This window comes from Brachyistius frenatus, unplaced genomic scaffold, assembly GCF_029030835.1.
Source record: "Brachyistius frenatus isolate BFR_SWC_R1_liver_20210118 unplaced genomic scaffold, ASM2903083v1 Contig_44, whole genome shotgun sequence".
Lineage (NCBI taxonomy): Eukaryota > Metazoa > Chordata > Actinopteri > Embiotocidae > Brachyistius > Brachyistius frenatus.
The window spans coordinates 2997501-3020241 of record NW_027210643.1 but is presented as its reverse complement, the minus strand read 5'-3'; the positions used below and the strand labels follow the sequence as shown (position 1 = coordinate 3020241).

The 22741-nt window shown below is 44.9% G+C and overlaps 1 protein-coding gene across 3 annotated transcripts in view; it reads right to left on the bottom strand.

Annotated features, from left to right (window-relative positions):
- ccdc85cb (coiled-coil domain containing 85C, b) overlaps positions 1 to 22741 on the bottom strand; it is a 48841-nt gene that overhangs the window by 4064 nt on the left and 22036 nt on the right. The window contains exons 2-6 of one of the 3 annotated variants that reach the window (XM_069703146.1): positions 11976 to 12055; positions 10594 to 10635; positions 6316 to 6420; positions 1225 to 1317; positions 960 to 1058 (exon numbers count right to left, since the gene is read on the bottom strand). In XM_069703146.1, the coding sequence (XP_069559247.1) occupies positions 960 to 1058; positions 1225 to 1317; positions 6316 to 6420; positions 10594 to 10635; positions 11976 to 12055 (419 nt within the window). The remainder of the gene's footprint in view (positions 1 to 959; positions 1059 to 1224; positions 1318 to 6315; positions 6421 to 10593; positions 10636 to 11975; positions 12056 to 22741) is intronic. The other 2 variants (XM_069703143.1, XM_069703144.1) reach the window with 2 other exon arrangements.

Below are 22741 nucleotides of genomic sequence, written 5' to 3'. Positions count from 1 at the left end.
AACACTTTCACACCACTGTGAAATATATATATATATATATATACACACACACACACACACACACACACACACACACGGGAGAGTGTGTAGAGCTACCTCTGTCCTCGGTCTCTGTGAGGCTGCTGACATCTCTGCCAGTGAGTGAGTGAGAAGGGCCCCCGGGGGACCCCAGTGATATTACAGAGGTACTATTGTAGTGCCCCAGATTCCTGGCCTGTCACATACCTCTGCAGGACCCAGATAGCTCAGCTCTCATTCTCTCTCTCTAATCAGTGGACCTTTTTTATCCTGCAGCAGGCCTTTTCAGTACCAACAGAAAGGGATGGAGGGAAATGATTGTGTGTGTGTGTGTGTGTGTGCGTGGGGGGGGGGGGGTGTGTGTGTGTGATGCGTGGAGGGGGGGGGGGTGCTCTTTTCCCTGCCGCTCCAGTTTAATTGCTTTGACAGCTCAACTACGAGCCTGTACTCAGAGTTTAGAGTCAGGACGAGGGGAGAGGCAGAGGAGATGAGGGGACAGATAGAGAGGAAGAAGGGAAACGAGCTGTGCTGCCCTGCCCTGCCCTGTCCTGCCCTGTCCTGTCCTGTCCTGTCCTGTCCTGTCCTGTCCTGGGGACTCTGCTGCATTCCAAACCAAAGGAGTCTAAATGAATTCCTCATTAGCAGCTCAGAAACTGACCTGATTTGCACCCAAGTAGAGAGACAGACTGAACAAACAGCAATATTACGGCCGTGAGGGTCCTTTGTTACAGCAATGGTGTGCATATGGTGTCAAAAAGTCTCACACGTTAGTGCATCAATATTGCACCAATATCTTCTCGCTAATAGCTGTGCGTTTTGTAGTGATTTCAGTAAATCAGACGCTCACCCTCACTTTACGTCCACACAAATACACGTTGTTTGTCACTCTGACACAAGGGAGACTATGAGCAGTCCAACCAGAGAGCAGGTGTTGCACTTACGTTGCACATCTCTCGCACAATGGCCTTCTCTTTCTCACTGAGATCGTCCTCGTAGTCCTCAGGAACCGTCTTGTCCAAGTTCTCGTGGACCTCCAACACCTGATGGCAGACATGGGGATGAGTGTGATATCATTACTCCTACATAGCTCGCTCCCTGACTGCATTCATAGCAACAGAAACAAGACGATAAGCACGGGTGAGATCAGCACAGCTTAAAGTGAATAAATAAAAGTGAAAAGAAAAGGTGTAATGGGGAATATGCTACCTTCATGGCGTGCACCACAGCCTCAGGCTTTTGGACGCAGGACAGGTAGCCTGTAGCAGGAGAGGACTCGCTGGTTGGTAGACGGCCCGTACCCTATGAACAGGGTAAAAAGAAACAAAATATACATATATATTTTAAAGGTTTTTTGTCGTTTCTTTCACAGTAAACCGGAGCAGCAAAGATGTGAGAGAAAGGGTGGGACCTGAGACAGCGGCGGGGGATCCGATAGGAAACCCGGCGATACTGCTTCCCGCCCACCGATAGCTGTAACCCGACTGCACCACAGGCCTGTCAATCAAACTGACACGGCCCCAGAAACACGGCATTCTGAAGTTTATTATGCAATTAATGACAGGATTATTTTCAGATGGGACTTCAGATAGCTACACCGAAATAACTCGTGGAAAAAAATGTATTGACTGAGAATTTTACGAGACTGGTTGAATGGGAGTCTATGGAGCCGAAGGCTTTTTGGAGCCAACCTCTAGTGGCACTCGGTGGTATTACAGCTTAAGGCCCTTCCACATCGGCCTTATTTTTCAGACCCTGAAGCTACGCCCACTTTTATATAAAGTCTATGGTTTAAACCAGGATTCAAATGAGCACCATCACACAGAGCTCTTCATTTGATCCACAACCAGGACAGTTCACTCCGTACGGAAAAAAAAAAATAACCCTCCCCGTCTTCATCAGCGTGTGTTCTGTTCTGACATACCAGGAGAGGTTTCTTGTACTGCAGCACTGAAAATGTCATCTCCTTCAACCCGACTCACATCACCTCTCCTCCCCTTGTGTTCCTCTTCCCCCTTTTTGTTTTTGCATTCACCCAGCCTTCAAACTCCCAGGTCTGCTACCTGCGCGACGTGATGTAACCTGGTGTGATGGGAGCAGCCAGCCAGGAAGAGGATCAGGGGGTTTGCTTGACTCATCGCGCCCCCCAGTTAGTTCCAGACAGTGACTCTCTGTTTGAGGGACACAGAGATCTCTGGGACACACAATGGTGCCCATTCACTGTAACCTGGCATCGGGGCCCTGCATTATCCACAGATCCATGGCTCTGTTAGCCCGGGTTCGATTCTCTGCTCGCTAGTGATGCGTTTGTCAGCTCCCTCCACGCCTGCTGGCCCCATTTGGGTGCCAGAATGAGCCCGCATAACCTGATAGCGTAGAGATAAAATAATAATCCCACTGCAGCCAAGAGGGATGATCTGTGGAAACTGTCCAACAGTCAATTCATGTCACATCAACCACATGAAACATTGATTTGTTTTCCTGGTCCTGAGGGTTATGGCCTGTCACCTGCTCACACAGCAACAACCACTATATGAAGTTTTCTTTTTATCTCTGATTTTGGAGCGAGTTGTTTAATTTTTGAAGCATGTGTTGATGTTATTTTCATACAGGAAGAGAACTAGTTGACAAAGAGCATTTCATTCATGAGCTATGATATCAGAAAAGACTTGAATATAAAGAAAAGGTTAATGTGAATCTTGCTTGCACATGAAGTCCTCTTGTCATCCGTCCCACATTTTTAATTGGCTCCAATTTTCAGAAGTCAACACTGAAGGACAGACGCTTTTCTAAACTCTAAAAGAAAGCAGGGAAGGCTGTTACCATGGCGCCATGTTTGATGTCAATCAACCTGTGAATATGTGTGTCAAGTGCAGGTTAGTCTGTCGCCATCTTTTCCGCCAACACTAGCCTTGCTTTAATGCTTATTTTACCTGTACTTACTTAATGTGGGAGTTCGGAAAGTTGCAATCAAATAAATAATACGAGTTTAGTCCTTCACATGCTGAAGGACTAACCTGTAACCTGCATAGTCTCATGTCTTGGAGATATATAAAATCTTTAAACAACCTTGCAGTAGTGGTAAAGTATCCCACACACGCATTGAGTTTGTTGGGATCTGGTGTTCCTAATTTCAACAGATACCCAAAAACCTATCCAGGTTCCAAACTAATCAGTGTTTGCAGCAACTGCAATCTTATTTATGACCTGAAAATTAATTTTGGAAAATGATCTTTCGAACTTCTGCGGATATTAATTAAGCCATAACATGAAAAAAACAGCTGAATTTGTTTAGAAAAAGGAATGGAGTGAAGTCTTTGGTAGCTATTTCTGACATCCCCCTCATTATTAAAACGCGTCGCCAAGGCTAAGTCCACAATAAATAAACAATAAGAATCCCCTTGTGAAATAAAAGCAGTCTGTTAAGTGTGTTTCTTCTTGTTTAAGGTCACACCAACAAAATGTAACAGCTTCAGTTCCCATCCAGCTCCTCTGCCGTGGACTTTGAAGTCAACTACGGGAAAGAACATGTAAATCACTGTCGCCCCTTTTTGATGTTTTCCTCTCTGAGCTATTATCTGACATGTGTAAACACTCCCTGCTCGCGCTGCGGCCAGGTTTTCCAGCGTGTTCTGCGTCGGAGCGGTGCAGTGAAGAAAAGGATTTGGACAGCGCAAAGACACAGCCGGCTCCGGGCAGTGTTTACTGCTCATATGGATGTACATTTGGAGGAGGCTTCCCTGCATAAACAGCCCTGATTTAGTTAGTGTGTGTGTGTGTGGGGGGGGGGGGGGGGGGGGCACTGTTGAGTGTTTGTAAGAATCACGCAGGCGGGCCGCTCGCTTTCTCTGTAGATCTTTTTCTTCTCTCCCCTCGTTTTCTATCTGACAATCTCACGCACACTCACTGACCTGAAAATCTGTCTGAGTGACACAAAGGAGTATATATAAAGGATGAGCTGATAGACTGGGAGGGGCACGCGCACGCACACGCACGGACACACACACACACACACACACACACACACACACACACACACACACACACACACACACACACACACACACACACACACACAGAGACTCCAGTTCACTGAAGTCCTACGACTCGCTCATCTTCTCTTTCACTCACATGGATGAACTTGGATCAAATTAGAGAGCGGCCAATTGATCACCATAAAGCTCGACGTGAGTAATTCTCACGACAACAAAGCCATTACTAGACAAAGGCATAAAACTCAAGACACAATGGGTTATTCTGCACTAGTATGCAAATTACTTTCCTGTATCGTTCTGAGGTCGCTAAAGCCTCAGCTGTTGGCCAATAAAACGCAGACGACACGACCAAGCTACAAATTGTCCCGCAACCCCCTACAAAAACGCTTTTATTCTTTTTTTTTTTTATTGGATTGATTATTGATTTTTCTGTCTGTTTTTCTGTGTTGGCCCTGTGATGGACTGTTCAAAGTGTACCCAACAGTAACGTCACCCATTGGTTTGTGAACGGCCATTATGAAGCCTCGAGTTCGGATAGGGTTAGTGTTAGGGTTAGGCACTTAAGGCACTTCTGCATCAACTTCATTTTTCAGACCCAGGAGCTACGTCCACTGTTATATACAGTCTACGGTTGTGTCCGCCTTCTCCCAAAATCAGCTTGGATAGGTCGGCAGGGCGGTGCAGTTGTTAGTACTGTCGCTGGGTTCGCACCTTGACTGGAGGCCTTTCTGTGTGGAGTTTGCATCTTCTCTCTGCCTGCGTGGGTTTTCTGCCGATACCCCGTAGATTGTCTGTTTCTGTCTTTCCGTGTTGGCCTTGTGACGGACTGGCAAGCTGTCCGAAAAGCTGAACTCGAGGCTTTAGAACGGTTTTAGAAAGTTCACACAACAATGGCTGACATCACAGTTGGCTGCTGCTTAGTAACAACTGATCTCCACATGACAGCTAATGTGTGTGGTGCAACTGGTTCTAATCAAGTGATGCGTAAAACTCAACTTAAGCACTTAAATTATAACGTTAAGGGTGCAAGGAGTTTAAACTCACAAACACCCAAAGCAGACACCTTAAATGCAAGATCTCCCTCAAATATGGTGATATAAATGTATTTTTCTGTGTTGGAATCGATCTACATTGACATTGTCAGCATGCCACCAGATTGGCAGGTCTGTAAGGAGCCCGAATTCACACCTCAGGTCAACAGGCCGACCTTGTTTCGCGCTGTGAAATTAAATGTGGTACGACCATGAAGTCAATTTACAGTTTATCCTTCCCCCCCTTCAGGAAGATACCTCATGTAGTGTTACAGTTCATGGGCATTACTGAACGGCGTGAACCTCCACAAGGAGGCGGCTTTGACCCGCCAGCTTGAAAAGGTGCGAGCCGGCTCTGAGTGCAGTGAGGTCGGCGCCTCACACTGAGCCTGTGATTAAAACACAATATTGATTCTTACATGGCGAAGATTTAGTCCTCTGGGTAGTGGCGTAGCCCGACGCTGACCTTCCATAAGCAGTCAAAAAACAATTATCAAGCTTCTCCTCCCCAGACACTGGCAGGGTCAGGGGTGGAGGTGGATTGTAGAGGATTATTACTTTCATTGCAGGATTCAGTTCCAGCAGGCTCCAGGGAGGAGGAGAGGAGCTGAAGGCCCAGGAAATGAGAGGAAGAGGAGGGAAAGGCTGACTCCCGGTTACTTTTCTGTGCTTGTCTTCATCTTAATTTCTCTTCTTCCTCCTTTCTTTTTCCAGTCCATTGCATCCCCCTTATGCCCTATTTCCCATCATGCCCCCCCCCCCACCCCCCGCCCTACCCTCTTTCCTGTGTTCCCTTCCTGTCATGTGTAAGAGACAGTGAGGTTGCCTGTGGAGGTGTAATTGGAGAGTCAGAAGTAAAGTGAATTAGAGCTGACTTGATTTCGCTGCGGAGGCACCGTGCCGGTGCTCCCTGCAATTAAAGCACACGTGTGTGTGTGTGTGTGTGTGTGTGTGTGTGTGTGTGTGTGTGTGTGTGTGTGTGTGTGTGTGTGTGTGTGTGTGTGTGTGTGTGTGTGTGTGTGTGTGTGTGTGTGTGCGATTACACCCTGTCTCTATCTAACCACATCTGTATAAGCAGCGTTGTAGTGTTCATCCATGGTTGTTCTCAAATTAGTAAGGTGTGGGTGGGCATCCCTTTATGTGCATCACTGCGAGTCTGGTGTATGTGTTTAATCTTCTCCGTATGTGTGTGTACGCGTGTGCGTACGTGTGTGCGTGCGTGTGTGTGCATTGTGTGTGTGTGTGCATTGTGTGTCAGTCTCCTGGGTACTGACCATGTGCATGGCCTCCTGGCGCTGGGGCAGAGAGGACAGCTGGGACTCTGAGTGGTACAGAGTCATTCCCTTCCTCAGGGCACGAAGGTCACCTGGGTTACACTGCTGGACACAAGCGGGCACAAAACAAACAAACACAGAAAAAGAAAACAAAAAACACATAAGACTTGATTGTCACTTAAATTGGCTAAAAAGAAAGAATGGCTTCAATGTTAATTAATCATAATGATTAATTCAAACATACAGGTGGGATGTCATGGGAATTTGTTTCATAACTTTTGGGGTTTAGTAACCATTTTGCTTTGAAATGAATTTTAACAAACATTACTACTTACTCAAAAACAATGCAAATGCCTGTGGAAACTGAACTATTTCGATATACCGTATAAATGTAACTCTTTTATATTATTGTTTTAAAAATGCAATAACCTTCTTTGCACTAAAGTCTGAGGCAGACACAGGTACCTTTTTTTTTTTAATACTTGTATTAAAGAGGGTTCATTAAGGTTCCCCTTCTACACCGACACCTGCCCTCTCATCACCACCGCTCTCCTACAACAATGGCACCTCCCAGAACCGGGTCTGCATCGTGTTGCGCCAATCGTCGAAGGAGTATCACGCAGCGACGGCGCTCCTAAGAGTTGTCCTCATTCGCAGCCAAAGACCACTGGTTCCTGGGGGCAGTAACCGGCCTCACTTCCCTCTGCGGGCTGAAACACGGCAACACCGCTGTTCCTTATGACATTTCTCATGTCACGCACCAGTGTTCCCTCTGTGCGAGGCACAGCGTGTAAACACACGTGATGCCTGGTGGCGTTCGGGCTATAAATAACCCAATGAGCTGTGGCTGTGTGTCTATGAATGCGTGGACATTGTGCTGTGTTGTCTGCCTGTGTATTATCTCTCTCTTCATCACACACTCAGGTGCACACTCGCATACATCAGCATTCCCCTTGTCTTCTCTGTCCTTTGATATCTCCCTCCTTCCTCCAGCTTAGTATCCCATGGGTGTTCCTCTAACCTTTCCAAATCCTTCCCTCGGCACTTCCTGATCTATCCTCTGGGTTTCCGTATCCATGGCCTAAATTATGCACCTTTGCTAACATCTGTCATTTCTCTAAGCTTTGTGTCTGGAGAACATAAATATCAAATCAGGAGGAGTGAAATAAACACATGATTACAAGATCAGCACATCAGCAAGTGAGTTTTCGGACAGGATTCCTATCGCTAGTGAAGATTTCCCAGTTTTGAGTTTGAAACAAACCGACTCGCATCTTTAACTTCACTTTCCACCCTGACTTGACCTTGACCACCGACGCCAACAAAGCCATTTGTTTTCCAGACAGCCGAGCACAGGTGGCCCTCTGCTGTCTTCTTGGCTGAAACTCGGGGCCCTCTGTCTATCCATCCATCACAATGTTCCTGGTGCTGACAGGAAGAAGCTGTGGACGTCGTGCATCGTTTCCTGTCTGGGGGCCGGGGGTGACGCATCTCCGACAAAAGGGAAGGAAGGGCAGCTATGTGCTCCTCATGAACCGTGATTTAATACAAAACGGTAGAGAAACAGTTTAATCTGAGTAACCTGTGCTGGACGGAAATAAGAATTTGATCTTAAATTCTTTTTCCTTATTAAAACACGAGGACTAACTAGCTAAACACTGAATTCTTTGTCCTCGACGTGGACCATAAACTGGTGGGGTAAAGATGAGGTAAAAAAAAAAATGTCCCAGTAGCCTGCCATAACCCACTGCAGATATAAAAAAAAATGTCAGACTCCATCAAGCTAACATTAGCGCTACATCGTACTTGACGTTACATCACCCTCAATGGCTAAGCAAAGTCAAAATATATTTCTAAAACATTTGAATGATTACCAACTCCTTTTGGGACAGTTAGTGAAATGTTAGGCGCACCACCAAGAGGAGCCTCTGGCAGCACAGTCTGGAAATCATTGCCTTTGATGAACCATGTCCCACTCCATCATCTTTTCACCCATCTGATTTCTCAGTCCATAACTTTGTCAATGAATAAAGCCACATTTTATTACTTTTGTCATCATTTTAATCCACTGGACCAACTGCAGTCCGCCCTTACCAAACGAGTTCAATCAGCCTGCAGCTAATGGACGGAGAGTCATTTGAATCTGTCATGTAAATCATGACATTCTCGGAGTCCCACTGAACACTTGATAAATGATCAAGAGGCAGTGAGCGTGGCGGGAAAGTGCGAGCGGCTCACGCTGCGGTGAGTTAACACAGATAAGTATCGGCTGGAGAACACGGGGGGGCGGGGAGGGGGAGCCAAGTGGGAGAAAAGTTAAAAGAGCAAATCGTGTACCTGCATGTGGCTGAGCACACCTGTTTTTCTTATGTGTTTACACCCGTGCTGTGTTAATATCCACCGTGGGAGCCTGTAGTTAACTCCCCCTCTGCTCCCTTTAGTACAGCAATAACCCTTCAGCCAGGCTGGTCTGGAGGGTCGACATTCCTGCAATAAGAGGCTATTGTTTCCTTTCGCTCCACACGAGTTTCTCTGGGCCAGTTTCATAACCCAGGAAGTTGGGCAATATGTCCACCGAGGTGACTAATATATTGTAACAATTGCACTTGCTCGAATTCAGACACGTCATTCGGTAGCAAAAATTGCATCAGTCAAATCAAACGGTAAACTGCAGAAATGTGTTCGCCCCGGATCTTACTGGAGTATTCGTTCAAGGAACAACACCTTTATTAGTGACACAACCTTTAAGATACTTCAGAAAAACACTCCCCCGTTCTTCAGTCGCACTCACACGCCAGTTGTCGGCCATGCATAATGGATGCCTTGATCTACCTGCGTTGCCCCAGTATCTTAAATTATTCAGCCCACCAGACATCTCGAACAAGCCAGGACAAGCGTGCGTCATTTATGCACCACAGCACAATGTAGCGTTCCTTCACCTTATGTACCTCGTAGAAAACACTGAGGACAGAGGAAGGCTCTCTTGCCAAGAAAGGGCAGATACAAGCAGGTGCCACCTGTGTTCATTCATTAGCATAGCATGCCGGCAGCACTTAGAGGGGTCGGGACACAGAGGCAACACCTCTGCAAGGCAATGCAACCCAATTCTATAAAACCACAAGGTGGATCATTTTGGTGGTAATGTTTTAGACTGAGCTTTATTATATAATGCGAAGATGGGATATCAAGTATTAGGGCTTTCCTACCACCTCGAAAGCTTACCGATCGAGACTGTCTTCCTGCCAAAAAGCAACCCAGTGGATCTTTTGTGCACGCAGCTCATTACAAACCTTTTTTTTTTTTCCATATAAATAATGATAACCTGACGTGCAGGAGAAGTGACACAGTTTAGATGACGTCTATATAATATACGTTTTTTTTCCTTGTCAGGAGGAGGCGGGTTGGTGGATAAGTTGATACAACATCGGACTCAAATGCAGGAGACTGGTGTTCACTTTCCGTTCCCAATCACGAGTCGGGACAGTTTTTTTTAAACCAAATTTACTGTTGCCATGACGATAAAAGTTGCGTACCTTAGAGGCAGTAGTAACTTCATTCAAAGTCCTCATTTGCACTGAAATGATCATCTTTCCTGCACACGAACCAAGTGTTTCTGTATGTAAACCTAACCAAGGGCGCTAATTCATGAAACACTGTTTGTGGGGTCGTATTTGAAGGTAAGAACAAATGACCTATATTGGTCGTACGGGTTGGACGACTTGTTGTTAGTTTGTCTCATCAATACAAAACCCCTGTATAATTACCAGAGGTTGTGGTTTTCAGGGAACTATTTCTTGGCCAGGTGCATAACTTCCTTTGGGTACTATCATCTCTGGGAGTCAACTCCAGTTCATCGTGTTGCTTTTAAACTTCAGTTCTTGTAAGCATTGAAACAAGACATAATAAGTAAATTAGTAAGGGTTTGCGATGCTAGTAGGTAGATTGTGTTAACGTTTTTGGTTGAGCCAAGCTCACTATTTCTACTCGTCTCCAAATCTTATGCTGTGGCTTCATATTCTCTGTGACAAACTATTTCTTTGAACATTACCACAGAGTAGATTCACCTCTCTGAAGGGCCCACAAATGAACCACTATAGCAGTCAACATTACTGCTAATGAGTTGCATTACATTGTACAACTGCTGCTCTGATTGTGTGCGCCGCCCTCGGTAGAAGAGAAAGCAACAAGCTCGAAGCTGAGAAGAGTTCCACCACCGAACAGATTAAAGAGGGGAAAAAGGCAAAAGAGGCTCAAAACAGGGACATTTCAGAAAGTTACCTTCTTCGTCTGTATTTGTGATAAGCTATACCGGCTAGAAGCCTATAGGGAGAGAAAAACATAATGGTGGAGTGGTTCATTATTTCATTTTTGTCGATTGGGAGCAAGTTTTATCAGTAATGGAAGCAACTGTTTTGTTCTGAGGCTCCACATCAAAGGAAGAAAAAAAATACGTACTTTTAATAAAGCTTTGGCTACACACTGGAATCAGTTTCTACTAGTCACAACTGTGCAGTATTAAATTATCAACTGTTAAAGAACATACTTCTCCTTATCCAACTTCAGATCTAAAAAAAAGAAATTGAAACCCACATCATCACCTCAGTGTGAACAAGGACTATCAGTGGACTTTAAGGAGCAGGTTCATATTATATGTCCTGACTGCTGTGAGACAATGTGTAGCAGCTAATTGCAGCACTTAAGAGCCAATAATGAGGCTCATTTCACTTCTAGTGTCAGTGATTCCAGCCTACACGCTGCCTACATGTGAATCTGTGGAGAGATAATTGGGGGAAAAGAGAAATCAGTTACAAAAAAAAAAAAAAAAGGCTGAAAGCTTCAAATGAAAAAATCCGTTTAAAGTGTGAAATTCAACCTCGACTGTCTGCAGCCTGACTTGCATTCAAATAAACTGACTCGCATCATAAAGCCTTGTGAAAAAACAGAAAAAGAGCAAATTCTATATCAAAGACTGCTGTTTATTTGTTTGTATGTTGTTGTTTTTTTACAAAAAAACAATGACTGATAACTTCTGAGTGTTCACGAATTTGATCCCCCTCATGACCAATTAGTAGTTTCCCTGTTTGTTGTTGTGTTTATGAACACACAACATCTGCAGACTGACATGTGACCTCATGGTGAACCACACTAGAATTTCCACCCCCAGAACCCCCCACCCGCCTCCTCACACTCCCACCTCTTCTCACTCAGCCCTCCATCCTCCAAATTTGGGAGAAGTCAGAGCAAGGTCAGCTTTGGGAGAAATCCTTTACTCTGTCACTGTCACTTAATGCCTCTTTCCCCTCTTTTTTTTTTTTTTTTCCTTCCCCCTCCTCTCATCTCTCCTCCACTCCCGAAGCTCGCCTCGGGGGCTAACATCACTGCTCGCTTCTGAAGCTCACTGACTCCCTATGAATTAAACATGGGTAAACATATTCTCCAACTAACAGGCAGCCTGTTGTGAGGGGGTGGCTTCACAGAGGCATCAGGCAACCCCTTTATGTCATCACAGCTGCCTGTCACATGTTTGGAGTTGAAAAGTTGCACGAGAGCAGTTTAGTGGGACCATAAGTGGGCTAATAGTGCTACTCATTCATGTGTAACTGACACAGCGTAAACACACCGGCGGGGTAACGTGCGTGTGCGTGCGCGTGTTGCCTCACCTGCGAGAGCAGCTTATTGTTGTCGTCCTCCAGTATCCGCACTTTTGTCTCCAGCTGCCTGATGTAGTTGGAGGAGGAATCTGGAGGAGAGACGGAGAAAGAGAAAAAAGAGAGGGGAGGAGAGAGTGATTAGCATTTCAAAGAGCTAAAGCGGAAAACAGACAGGCAGGGCCGCTGAGGCAGAAGGACCACGTAGAGCTCAAAAGGTTGCTGTGCACTTCCGAGAGACCCAAAATAACTCCGTCTGAGAGAGCACTCTCCAAATGAGGACTTTCACATCCTCGTTCGGTCTAAAACTCAAATAAACCAAATAACATATGCAGGCTTTTACTTTGAAGCCCCCTTGAAAATGTTTGGCAACCCAAAAACAATATGCAGAACTGCTACTTGTTATTAATAAACTGGGGCTCCACCTAACTTTTATTTTCATTACCAATGAATCAGTTGTTTTGGTCTAAAATATGAACAAAGAAAGCACAATGCTCCAACCACTTCATGCAGAGTCTGGTGGCATGCTGTGAAACTGCTTGTTTTGACCGACAAACTGTGAAAAAAAAATCCAAAGCCATCCTATTTACAATCTCACAAAACAGAGAAAAGCTGCTAAATCCTCAGATCTTTAAAGATGAAAACCACCAATGTTTCACTCTTCGTCCCTGCTGATTTATTTTCTCACGAATGCCTTATCAGTCCATCGACTTTAGGAAGAACTGTGAGCTACTTCTAGCGCTATTCTTCAAATCTATCTACCATGTGTCGTACGAAGTCCTCGTGCTAAATAAACTACTCGTGGCCCGAGGTCAAAGGTCAAGCACTGAGCATTCCCACCCACATTAGCAGTGTTTTGACTGCATACTTGACTGGAGTCTGTTCCCAGCTGGATGCACATTTCTGCTGGGCCACATTTGTTTTTATGAAACAAACATAATTGTCATATTTGAGATCTGTGACAGAAGTGTCTCTGTGCACCTGACAAGCAGCGTTACTCGGGGATAATTACTCCGCCGAGATTCACACAAACCGTTGTTGATCCTGATAAAGCAGCATTCTGCGCCAACATGAATCAACTTTACCGAGTTCAAACCAGGGACAGGGGAGATGCGAAGAGTAGAGGTGCAGTTTGACTCGGTAGGTGGCACGCAGCCTGTTATCTAAAAAGGCATGTTTAATTTACCGAGAGAGATCAAAGCGGAGTTACGCACAGGAAGCGCGCGCTGGAAACTCGTCGGGAGCACGGCGCCGCACACGCATCATTATTTTATTTTGTTTTCTAAGTGGAACTACAGAGAGGCTGAGAGCGGAGACGGTGACGGGGGGATACAACAAATCCGCCGATGACAATGATGGTTTAAGTAAGATGCACATGAGGAGCCACCGCTGCTGCTGTTGTTGTTTAATGCACGCACGCGCATAAAATCAACGCTTGTTGTACCAGGGTGGTCACTCCAACCTTAGTTTGTTTCACTGACCGTAACACGTCCAACCAGCCTGTATTATTTAAATAACCTGCAGTCGAGGGGCGCTACTGTACACAAATCCTCTCTGAAAACACACTCGGACGCAGTTGGGCTCAGTTGAGCTGAAGACACACAGTCACAGATCATGGTCACAAATGTTTCACACGTACGTGAACAACAGTAGGTTTATACAAGGTCAGCTCTCTCCAGCTACCTGAGGTCAAATGCATCATGGGAAACGGCAATCATGGTGGTAGATTAGATCAACCAGGTTACCACATGTAGCTAGATTTCAACCCGAGGCTGATGACTTGGCTTTCATGAGTTTAACTGGATTTCTTCGGCTTGTAAACAAAACAGTTACTGACTTATACCATGAAAGACTCCTTGATAAAGCAGACTTAAAAGTGCCATCAGATACAAACACTGTGTTCTCTGTCACTGCAGAGCCAGTCAGTCCTCTCACTTCAGAATCAGCCAAAATGCTCCGTGTCATAAATACACTTTGATATGATTTTAATATGGGAGTGGCCGAGGAAACATCGAATTATTGACTGGAAGCATGAAAAAAAGCAAGTTAAGGAGGATCCATGTTACCTAGGGGCAAAAGTATTTTCCATTTTCCTGCTTTTACCTGATTTTATCACCATAACTTCGTTGTTATGTGTATGTTACATGCACTAGAGTGTAGAGACAGCGCTGTTGTTGATTTCACATGAACCATGTGCTAATGTGGTATGGGGGTCAATAAAGATGATCCTATTAACACACAGAAATTTCACAATGTATGATGGCACAAAGTGTTTAAGTTGTAGAGCCCGACTGATTGCTGGATTTTTGGCGTTGATGTCGATACCAATATTAGAAAGTACACAAATTCTGATATCGACATGTCGACCAAAATGTGGTTATCAAACACTTGTGACAAAGATGTTTAACGAAGGTGGGATATTTTACAATTTATCAGAAATTTCCCCTCGGGGATTAATAAAGTGAAATAAAAAAAAATAAAAAAAAAAAAAAAAAATTAACTTTATTGTACAATCTGACATCAGTGCACTGAAACAGTGAAGTACTGGGAATGTAATAATTATAAATAACTATAAAATGAAAAATGTCCAAGAAACCCTCACGGCCTTCTTGTCACCAATGATCCCAAAAAATATAAAAATAAAATAGAACTTGATTGAACACAGCTGCGGGTCAATTTGACCCGAGGACAGCGGGAGGGTTAAATACATATAGCTCATATATATATATATATATATAATATATATCACATGTACATTATGGACTCTTCTCCCAGAAGCTGACAGCAGTCAGGAGTGAATGACAGCACGCTGCCAGGCCGATTCACGTCCAGCCCCCTTGACTCTTTAGGAGGGCTGGCGCAGACAGAGCTGGTTAGCTGACGGCTGGACAGCAACAAGAGGAGGCTTCATTGGCCCGAGCTGCTAATCCTCTCTTCCTGCCTTGTGACCCTCTAATCTGTATTCATCTGCTGGCCTGACCTGCAGCCAGATCTCAAGCCGATTAGGACGAAGGTTCCTCAGCCTTCAGTCATCACCGGCACACTCAAACAACAAAGGACCCCAACTCTGACAGAGAAATGGATGTTCACTGCTTCTTGTTTTTGAAATAAATTACAGAGATGAAGATGTCGCCATCAGTGATCAAATGAACTCAGGCTTACTTTTATCTCCTTAAAAGCATTTGAACACAAACAGAAGATACACAGTCAAAGCTATTGATATCTTTTCTGTTTGACAAGAGAAACCTGGAGAAGTGAAGGAATTCTGCAGCCTCCTGACGAACCACAGCAACATCTCTCCCTTCACTCCCCATCCATAAGCCTTTGATGTGTTGTGGGGGGGGGGAGGAGGGGGAGGTGAATCTCAGGGCGCATCACTTCAGCATCACGCATGACACGATTAAGTGGTCCTTCTTAAATATGTGCAGATCTGCTGTGGGAACATTCACAGGAACACACAACATGGACAAAACACGTCAATACTTCCCATACGCACACAGTACGCACACAGTACACACACAGTAGACATGCACAGAGCCGCGGGGATCCGCTCGGAGAATCCAGCCGTCACCCCCTTTAACACCCGGCTCTGGAGAGTCATCCTGGTGGGAGAAGGGGGTCAGGCAATTAAACTGTTCCCCTGCTCCCCTGCCACTCCTCCATCCTTTTATCCCACTCCACCCCTGCGGCGCCACATCGTCTCCTCTAACTCCGCTCCTCCGTGAAGTTGGAGGAAGAGCTACTCATCATACAGGGACGGCGTAGCAGAGCCAAAATAATTACCCTGCAAAACTCAGCGGTGCATCTCCTCTTTTGTACACAACAAGCACCGAGGGAGAGGCCGCCATGACTTATGCATAACCTGAATGAAATCTTAAGAGGCGATAAAGTGGATACAAGGTGGTGTGAAGAAGTAGGAGAGAGAAAAAAATGTCAGACTAAGCAGCAAACAATACAGAGAAAGACATGAGGCAGAGAGAGAGGGGGAACTCTGCCTTTATGATGCACAATTGAGATAATTTATACCTCTGTGCAAGCGTTGCTTACCCAATGAACTGAGCTGATGTATCTGCATGTGTGAGTATGTGTGTGAAACAAAAGGTGACGCAGACAGTGGCGCGAGTCCATCCCCCTCTCAGCACGTCACTTTGTATCACGTCAGGGCCACTGTGACCCACTTCCAGCAGCCACTCCCTCCTTCACTCTGCTCCACTCCCCGTTTCCCTCCATCTCTCCGGTTTATTACGTCCCCTCACTTTAACCACTCTGTGAACATTGTGGCTCTATTGTGCTCCTAAAAAAAGATTTCATTTGGGAGTGATGGGGTGATGAAGAAATAAAACAACTGGGAGAGTTCGCCTGAATGGGAACCGAGCTCCAAAAACTTTGAGTGTCGCCCCTTTAAAAAGGTCCTGACCTCTACTGGCTCTTCTTTGTTTCCTACTGGCCTCCGAACATCCTCCATCTGTCCATAACAGCTCATCTCGCTTCCCTTGCACAATGCCACTTACTCTTAGTCAAGTTTGTTTTTTCCTTCCCAGAGAGTTTTAGTGCCACTTGGAGAAGAGCACAAGTCCCCACCAAAAACACATGAAAACAACTGCAGAATTAAAACTGCATGAGAGGGTTCATGCCTTATGTAATGATGTAATGCCTCAAAGTTAGCATCAGGTCTACATTATAGATACCCTGTGGTTCCATGTATATTTGGTGTTACTCGTCAAAACAGAGTGTGTGTGTCCCAGAAGGCTGATAAAAGAGCTGAATGAACTTTCAACCTCAGAAAACAAAGAAACCAAAAGAAAAGAAAGATCTTTATTGCCAGCGTTGCCTCGTGCATTTAACCTGACTGAGTCGTGAACACACACACACACACACACACACACACACACACACACACACACACACACACACACACACACACACACACACACACACACACACACACACACACACACACACACACACACACACACACACACACACACACACACACACAGCGGGCAGCAGAGTTTGGGGTTAGGTGTCTTGCTTAATAGCATTTCCAGCCGTGGAAGTTGGGCCAGGGGAGAGCACTGTCCATTCACCCTCCCTGACTATATTTTTTTTCACTTACCAATTCAGGGAGTCGAACCCACAACTTTTTCTCTCCCAACCCCGCCTCTCTATCTGCATCCAAATATTTCAAATCCTGCATTGTTTACGTTCCATGTTTGTTAACTCGGAGTCCTTTTTACTTGCTTTACTTACTTACTTTGTGCATCGCTGCTTCCAACTGTGTGATTAGTGTCATAAAGGGAAACCAGCTACAGGAAACACATACATGCACAATGCAAAGAATGAGGACCCTCTCCCTAAAACACTGCTCTACGGGGTGCCTTTTATATATATATATTATTATGCACTGAATGAATTCATAATGATAATGTGTAATTTATAAGAACATTGCAGAATTGATGTCAGAGCAAGTCTGGAGAGATGACTGGTTACCTGCAGTGGTAAATGAATAAATTCAGAGAGTTGTAGTTGACTCACTGGATGGAGAGAATATAAACTTCTACCATTGGTCGACTATTTCAAGTGATATTCTCCTCCTTTTCCACTATATTTGTTTTGGCATTTTCTAAATCCTCATCTCAACAGGAAACAACAACGTCTGAGCAGCAACCTGCAGGGAGGCGGGCCAGTTTGCTTGTTTTTTGGTCTTTTGGGGCGATTTAGTCATTTTTCTGCCAGAGCTCGCCTCAAATCAAGTTCCCCAGCGACACTATTTTGAAGAAGCACAATTGTGATTGGTTTAAAGTCGCCGTTTTGTTTTCCCCTTTGCAGGATGATACATGGGTGCAGCCAGACCATTCTTCAGATAGAGCCGTCTATGTGAGAATATATTTGTAGTAAATGACCTATCAAAAAACCCCAAAAAGGCTTGATCTTTTATAGTATAGGTGCAATATTATTCTCTGTCTTGCCATCCTTTCATTTCTGCTCCGTCTGTCTGTCACGCCCTCAAATCCCAGTACAGGACAGTGGGTAGGACTAAGTTTAGTGGAGGTCAAGGCAGGCCTCTCTTTTAAGAGCAAATTGGTGGCGTAAGCACAGAGACCACGGAGCCTGGCATGCTGATAAAGTTGTGCTGCAAGAATTGGGTTGACTGGTGTTAAAATTAGACCACACGTGTATGCATTTAGACCGGGCATCGGGTTGATGCTGGCAGGAACGCTGCAAAACCAGCCTCCATGCTGTTGACTCCAAGGTCTTTACTACATCAAAGTAGCTCGAATAAACCGTACGGTTAAAAAGGACCAGGCTCTGGAATCCCCTTATGTTTTCAAGTCAGATCTCAAGGCTGTTTAGAAGCCTGTAGTGCATTGAAATCACTCGGCTTTTATTATTCCTGGCTGGGCTCCGGCTTTCATCTCCGATTCACAGCTGTAGCTCAGTGTTTTAGCACAGAGACATGGATATTTTCCCAGCCAAGTGTGCGTGCGTGCGTGCGTGCGTGTGTGTGTGTGTGTGTGTGTGTGGAGTATGAATGAATGCTTACGTGCAGCATTTGTAAGACAGGGAGCGCATGTGGGTTGCATGGGTGTCTAAGCTGACAGTGTGAGTTTGCGTGGGAGGAAGGGAGAACGGGCGAGAGGGTTTGTGAGAGAAAGGGGATTTTTGAATCCATCTGTGATTATTGTGTGTGTGTGTGTGTGTGTGTGTGTGTGTGTGTGTGTGTGTGTGTGTGTGTGTGTGTGTGTGTGTGTGTGTGTGTGTGTGTGTGTGTGTGTGTGTGTGTGTGTGTGTGTGTGTGTGTGTGTGTTTTTGAAGCGGGAGGCTGGGTCAATTACCTCAAGATGTTGGAAGAAAGAGCAGAAACAGTCCAAACTGTCTCGGCGTTCTTTTTCTCTGCGCCAACACCCGAGTCAAACTACAGCGGGTTCCATGAAATCAGACCTCGCCGGTTACAGTGAGTCCAATTATCGGACAAAAACATCTCGATTAATCAGAAAAGCTTAATGTGGAACAGACCGATTCAGACTCAGAAGTGGAATGTACATGAGGCCCACCTTCAAAAATGAAAAAGGAGGGATAAGGGAACAAAGAAGGAGAGAGGCACCGCTGCCCAGAGTCAGGGAAGCAATAATCTATAGAAAGCAGGAGTTTGGTTACTTTATTGTTTATTGAGCTAAATATTTAATGTGACTGATCATGTGGACGTGTTTGCTCTCCTATAAGGACCTAGAGAGGGTTTTTAAGTTTTGACCGAACAATCACTCTTCAGAGGGATGGCTTAGTTAGGGATTAATTGATCATGTATACATTTATTTCTGTTGCAGGGTGTTTTCAAAATGAAATTTTTAGCTTTTCAACTAACTTCATGCAAAGTGCAGGAAGCTAAATCAAGTCCACGTTCGGTGTTGTGTCTGCACGTATGTGCACGTATGCAATGTATGCACTGGGCTGGTGAATGCGTGCTTCCTTTGCTTGGCTGCCAGCGAATGGTCAGAGCCAGGGCGAGACGGCCAGAGGAACAGAGAGGAACAAGTTAAGTGGGCACCCGAGCTGCATTAATGAAGGGGATGGCAGAACCTGGCAAACCCAAGCACGTAAACCGTAGGCCCCTGGAAGGGCTTCAAAGGCTCGACTGGCTCATCAGCTGGCGGGGAGCTAACCCCATCTGACAAGACATGGCACCCACTCTGAGGAAGAGAGAGCTCCTCACCTCCCCACGCATTCGCCGCTCTGTGTGAACGCATGTGTGTGTGTGTGTGTGTGTGTGTGTGTGTGTGTGTGTGTGTGTGTGTGTGTGTGTGTGTGTGTGTGTGTGTGTGTGTGTGTGTGTGTGTGTGTGTGTGTGTGTGTGTGTGTGTGTGTGTGTGCGTGTTCTGGTAGACATGTTCCCTCATGAACATGTGAACAAGTGTGTGTTTGTCTTTAGCGTGTGATAACAGCACAGTGTTACTTTATGCTGGAAGAGAGACGACCCCATGCTGAGCGACTAAGTGTGAAAGTTAAAGTGTCAAATGGATTACGCTTGAAAAGGATGGTTTGTGCCTACCAACAACTCTTAAACATTGACCAGGTGAAATCAGCTTCTTAATCCTTTGTTGCTTGTCAACAGCAAAAAGCCGAGTAGGACTCCGTAACAAGCACGGCAGCTCAGTGGGCTTTAAACTGAGCAAAACTACCCGAGGAGATTTTTTTTGCCTTGAGGAGTTTTTAGTTGCATAAATATTTTACACACTCTGGTGTATCACATGAATATCATAGCCCTGTGAAGCGCTGTGTGGTCATGCAGTGGAAACAAGACAGCTGATTGGCTGTGAGGGCCCCCTGGACCTCAACCATAATACAGATGCAAGCTCTGTGTTGTCTGTGAGCTTTTTCTGTCTGCTCTTCTGGCTTCTATGGGGCAATATTTAGATGTGCAAATCTACTTTGTAATCATCACCTCAACAAAATGTAAATAATAACAGTCTTCAATTTATATCTTGGATTAAAGAGACAGTTTACTGGACAATGACAAAAAAAAAAAAATAACATCCTTTGCTTTCATCTGAAGTAGAGCTGAAACAGTCAGTCATTTAATTAATTACATTTGAGAAAGAGAAATTTAATTTGGTAATTGGTGAATTAAAGCAGTAGAAGGAGGAGTTACTTCATCCTACTACATTTTTTTTTTTTTTGTCTAAACACATAGTCGGTGCTCCCTCGTTTCCCGTTTCATTTCCTCTCATATTTCCACACGTAAATCAATCTGACTACCTGGATGAAACGAAAGGAAGTTGACAGGGAACCACTATTGACCTGATCTAATTACCCACAATAACCACAGCATGTATGTAATGATGCCCCACTGAAGCCATCCAAGGTTGAGTAGAGGTCACCTGGGGCTCTTTACCATATCAGGGGCTGTTAGTGTCTGTTAGGTGGAAATTAAAGGCCAGTTCAAACCTCTCAGGTCTAACTATTGATCGGCCCGTCAGCATCTTTAACGGCAGAGAAAGAGAGAGAAAGCCAGTTGTATTTTTAGGTATTCCAGCAGACAGTAACGCAGACGTGCGTCTTGTTGCTATCACACATCCTGTCGGGGAAAGTGACGCGTCCCCCCTGCTGTCTCTTCCACTCGTCGTCACCGCCCTTGCAGGGTCGCGGACTTCACGCGCCTGCAGCTGAATGTCTGCTTGCAGTACGTGTGATGTCTGTGTGCGTCTGTGATTGCGTACATACAGTATGAGCCTGGGTGTTAAGTGGCGAGCCGCCATGACATCGCCCATTAGTGTGTGAATTGCCTCCAGTCGGGCATTTTAGCTGTCGCGATCTTGTTTTTTTAAGAGCCAGAAGTGACCATATTTGGACAAGGAGGAGTGAGGGGGCGGATCTCACTGAGAACCAGAGGACACAATGCCCGCCCACTTGTACCGGCAACTTGACCGGAACCCAATCATATCAATCAAACCAGACACACCCCCAAACATACCTCTTTTTGAGGCCTAACATCTCAAAAATGATGGAATTATTTTCAAAATCAGAAGGAAGGAAGTCTGACTTCATCATAACTTTGTTTTTCCGGAGAGAAGAAATATGGAAGTCTATTGGAGCCAGATGTTTGTTGGAAACAGCCCCTCGTGGTTCCGCATAGTATTACACTTCAAAGCACTTCCACATTGGCTTCACTTTTCAGACTTGGAGACAACGTCCTTTTTTATGTTTGATTTGTATGTGATTTTAAAATAACAAGGCCACTAACTATTGATTGCATCACTATAAAAAAAAAAAAATTATATTATAATAATATAAAAGAAATAAAACCAATATCACGGTGTAGCACTGGTATTACTAGATTTTGAAACATTCGCAGAGCGCTGCCACTGTTTATTTGTTTCAAATAGATGATCGGGGCACTTGTGACACTAGTGCCCCAAGCCCTTAATCTTTTGATTAGGCTAGAAGAATGGCAATCTGGCAGCCAGTTCAGTTTAATCCCATGGAATCAAAGCTGTGGGTTTATATTCAGTCCACACCCTTAATTACTGTCCTGTGTGCGTGTGGCAGCTATTCACTGAGACAAAACAGAGGAGATTAGGGACATTTGGAGATGGATTTGCTTCGGGCTATTGTCTGTCTACAGAATGTTGCACTGCAACTCTTGAACTCGGCCTTGCATAGTGTATACAGTATGTTATGTTATTTTGTAGATTACTTTTCTTATCCATCTTTCACCTCTAGGTTAAATAGGTTAACAGTCAGGATGGGTGGACATTGAGCAGAGTATACTGGAGTTTTCAGGTAAAAACTGACCTTATATTTATGGGAAAGCGGCCTGCTTAGGCTTTACTAATGCAATATGTTCTGTTCAGTCTTTTTCTATTCCAAAAGGACCAAAAAAGTGTCTCACTATCGCACACTCACTGACACTCATGGCCCTTGACACTGAAGGTCAAGGGTCATAACTCTTGACTGATTTAGTGATGGGACGCTGCATTCCTTCAGATCAGTCGACCATTTTCTGCTTGCATAGATGATGGTGGGATTACTGTGTTACTGTGTCTTCTCCAAGTCAAGTCTTCTGTCTTATTCATTCTGAATAGCACGCAAGCACACAGCTGCACGGCACGCAAGCACACAGCTGCACGGCACGCAAAACCTGCATAATCCCCTTTGTCTAAATACATTTCAGCATCATACAGCTATTTAAGATAGGATGATTTGTTGGGGGGGGATTAAAAATCCTTTTCTTGCAGGAATTAGGAATATTTACTTGTTGAGTCAAAATCGTGTTCGTTTCT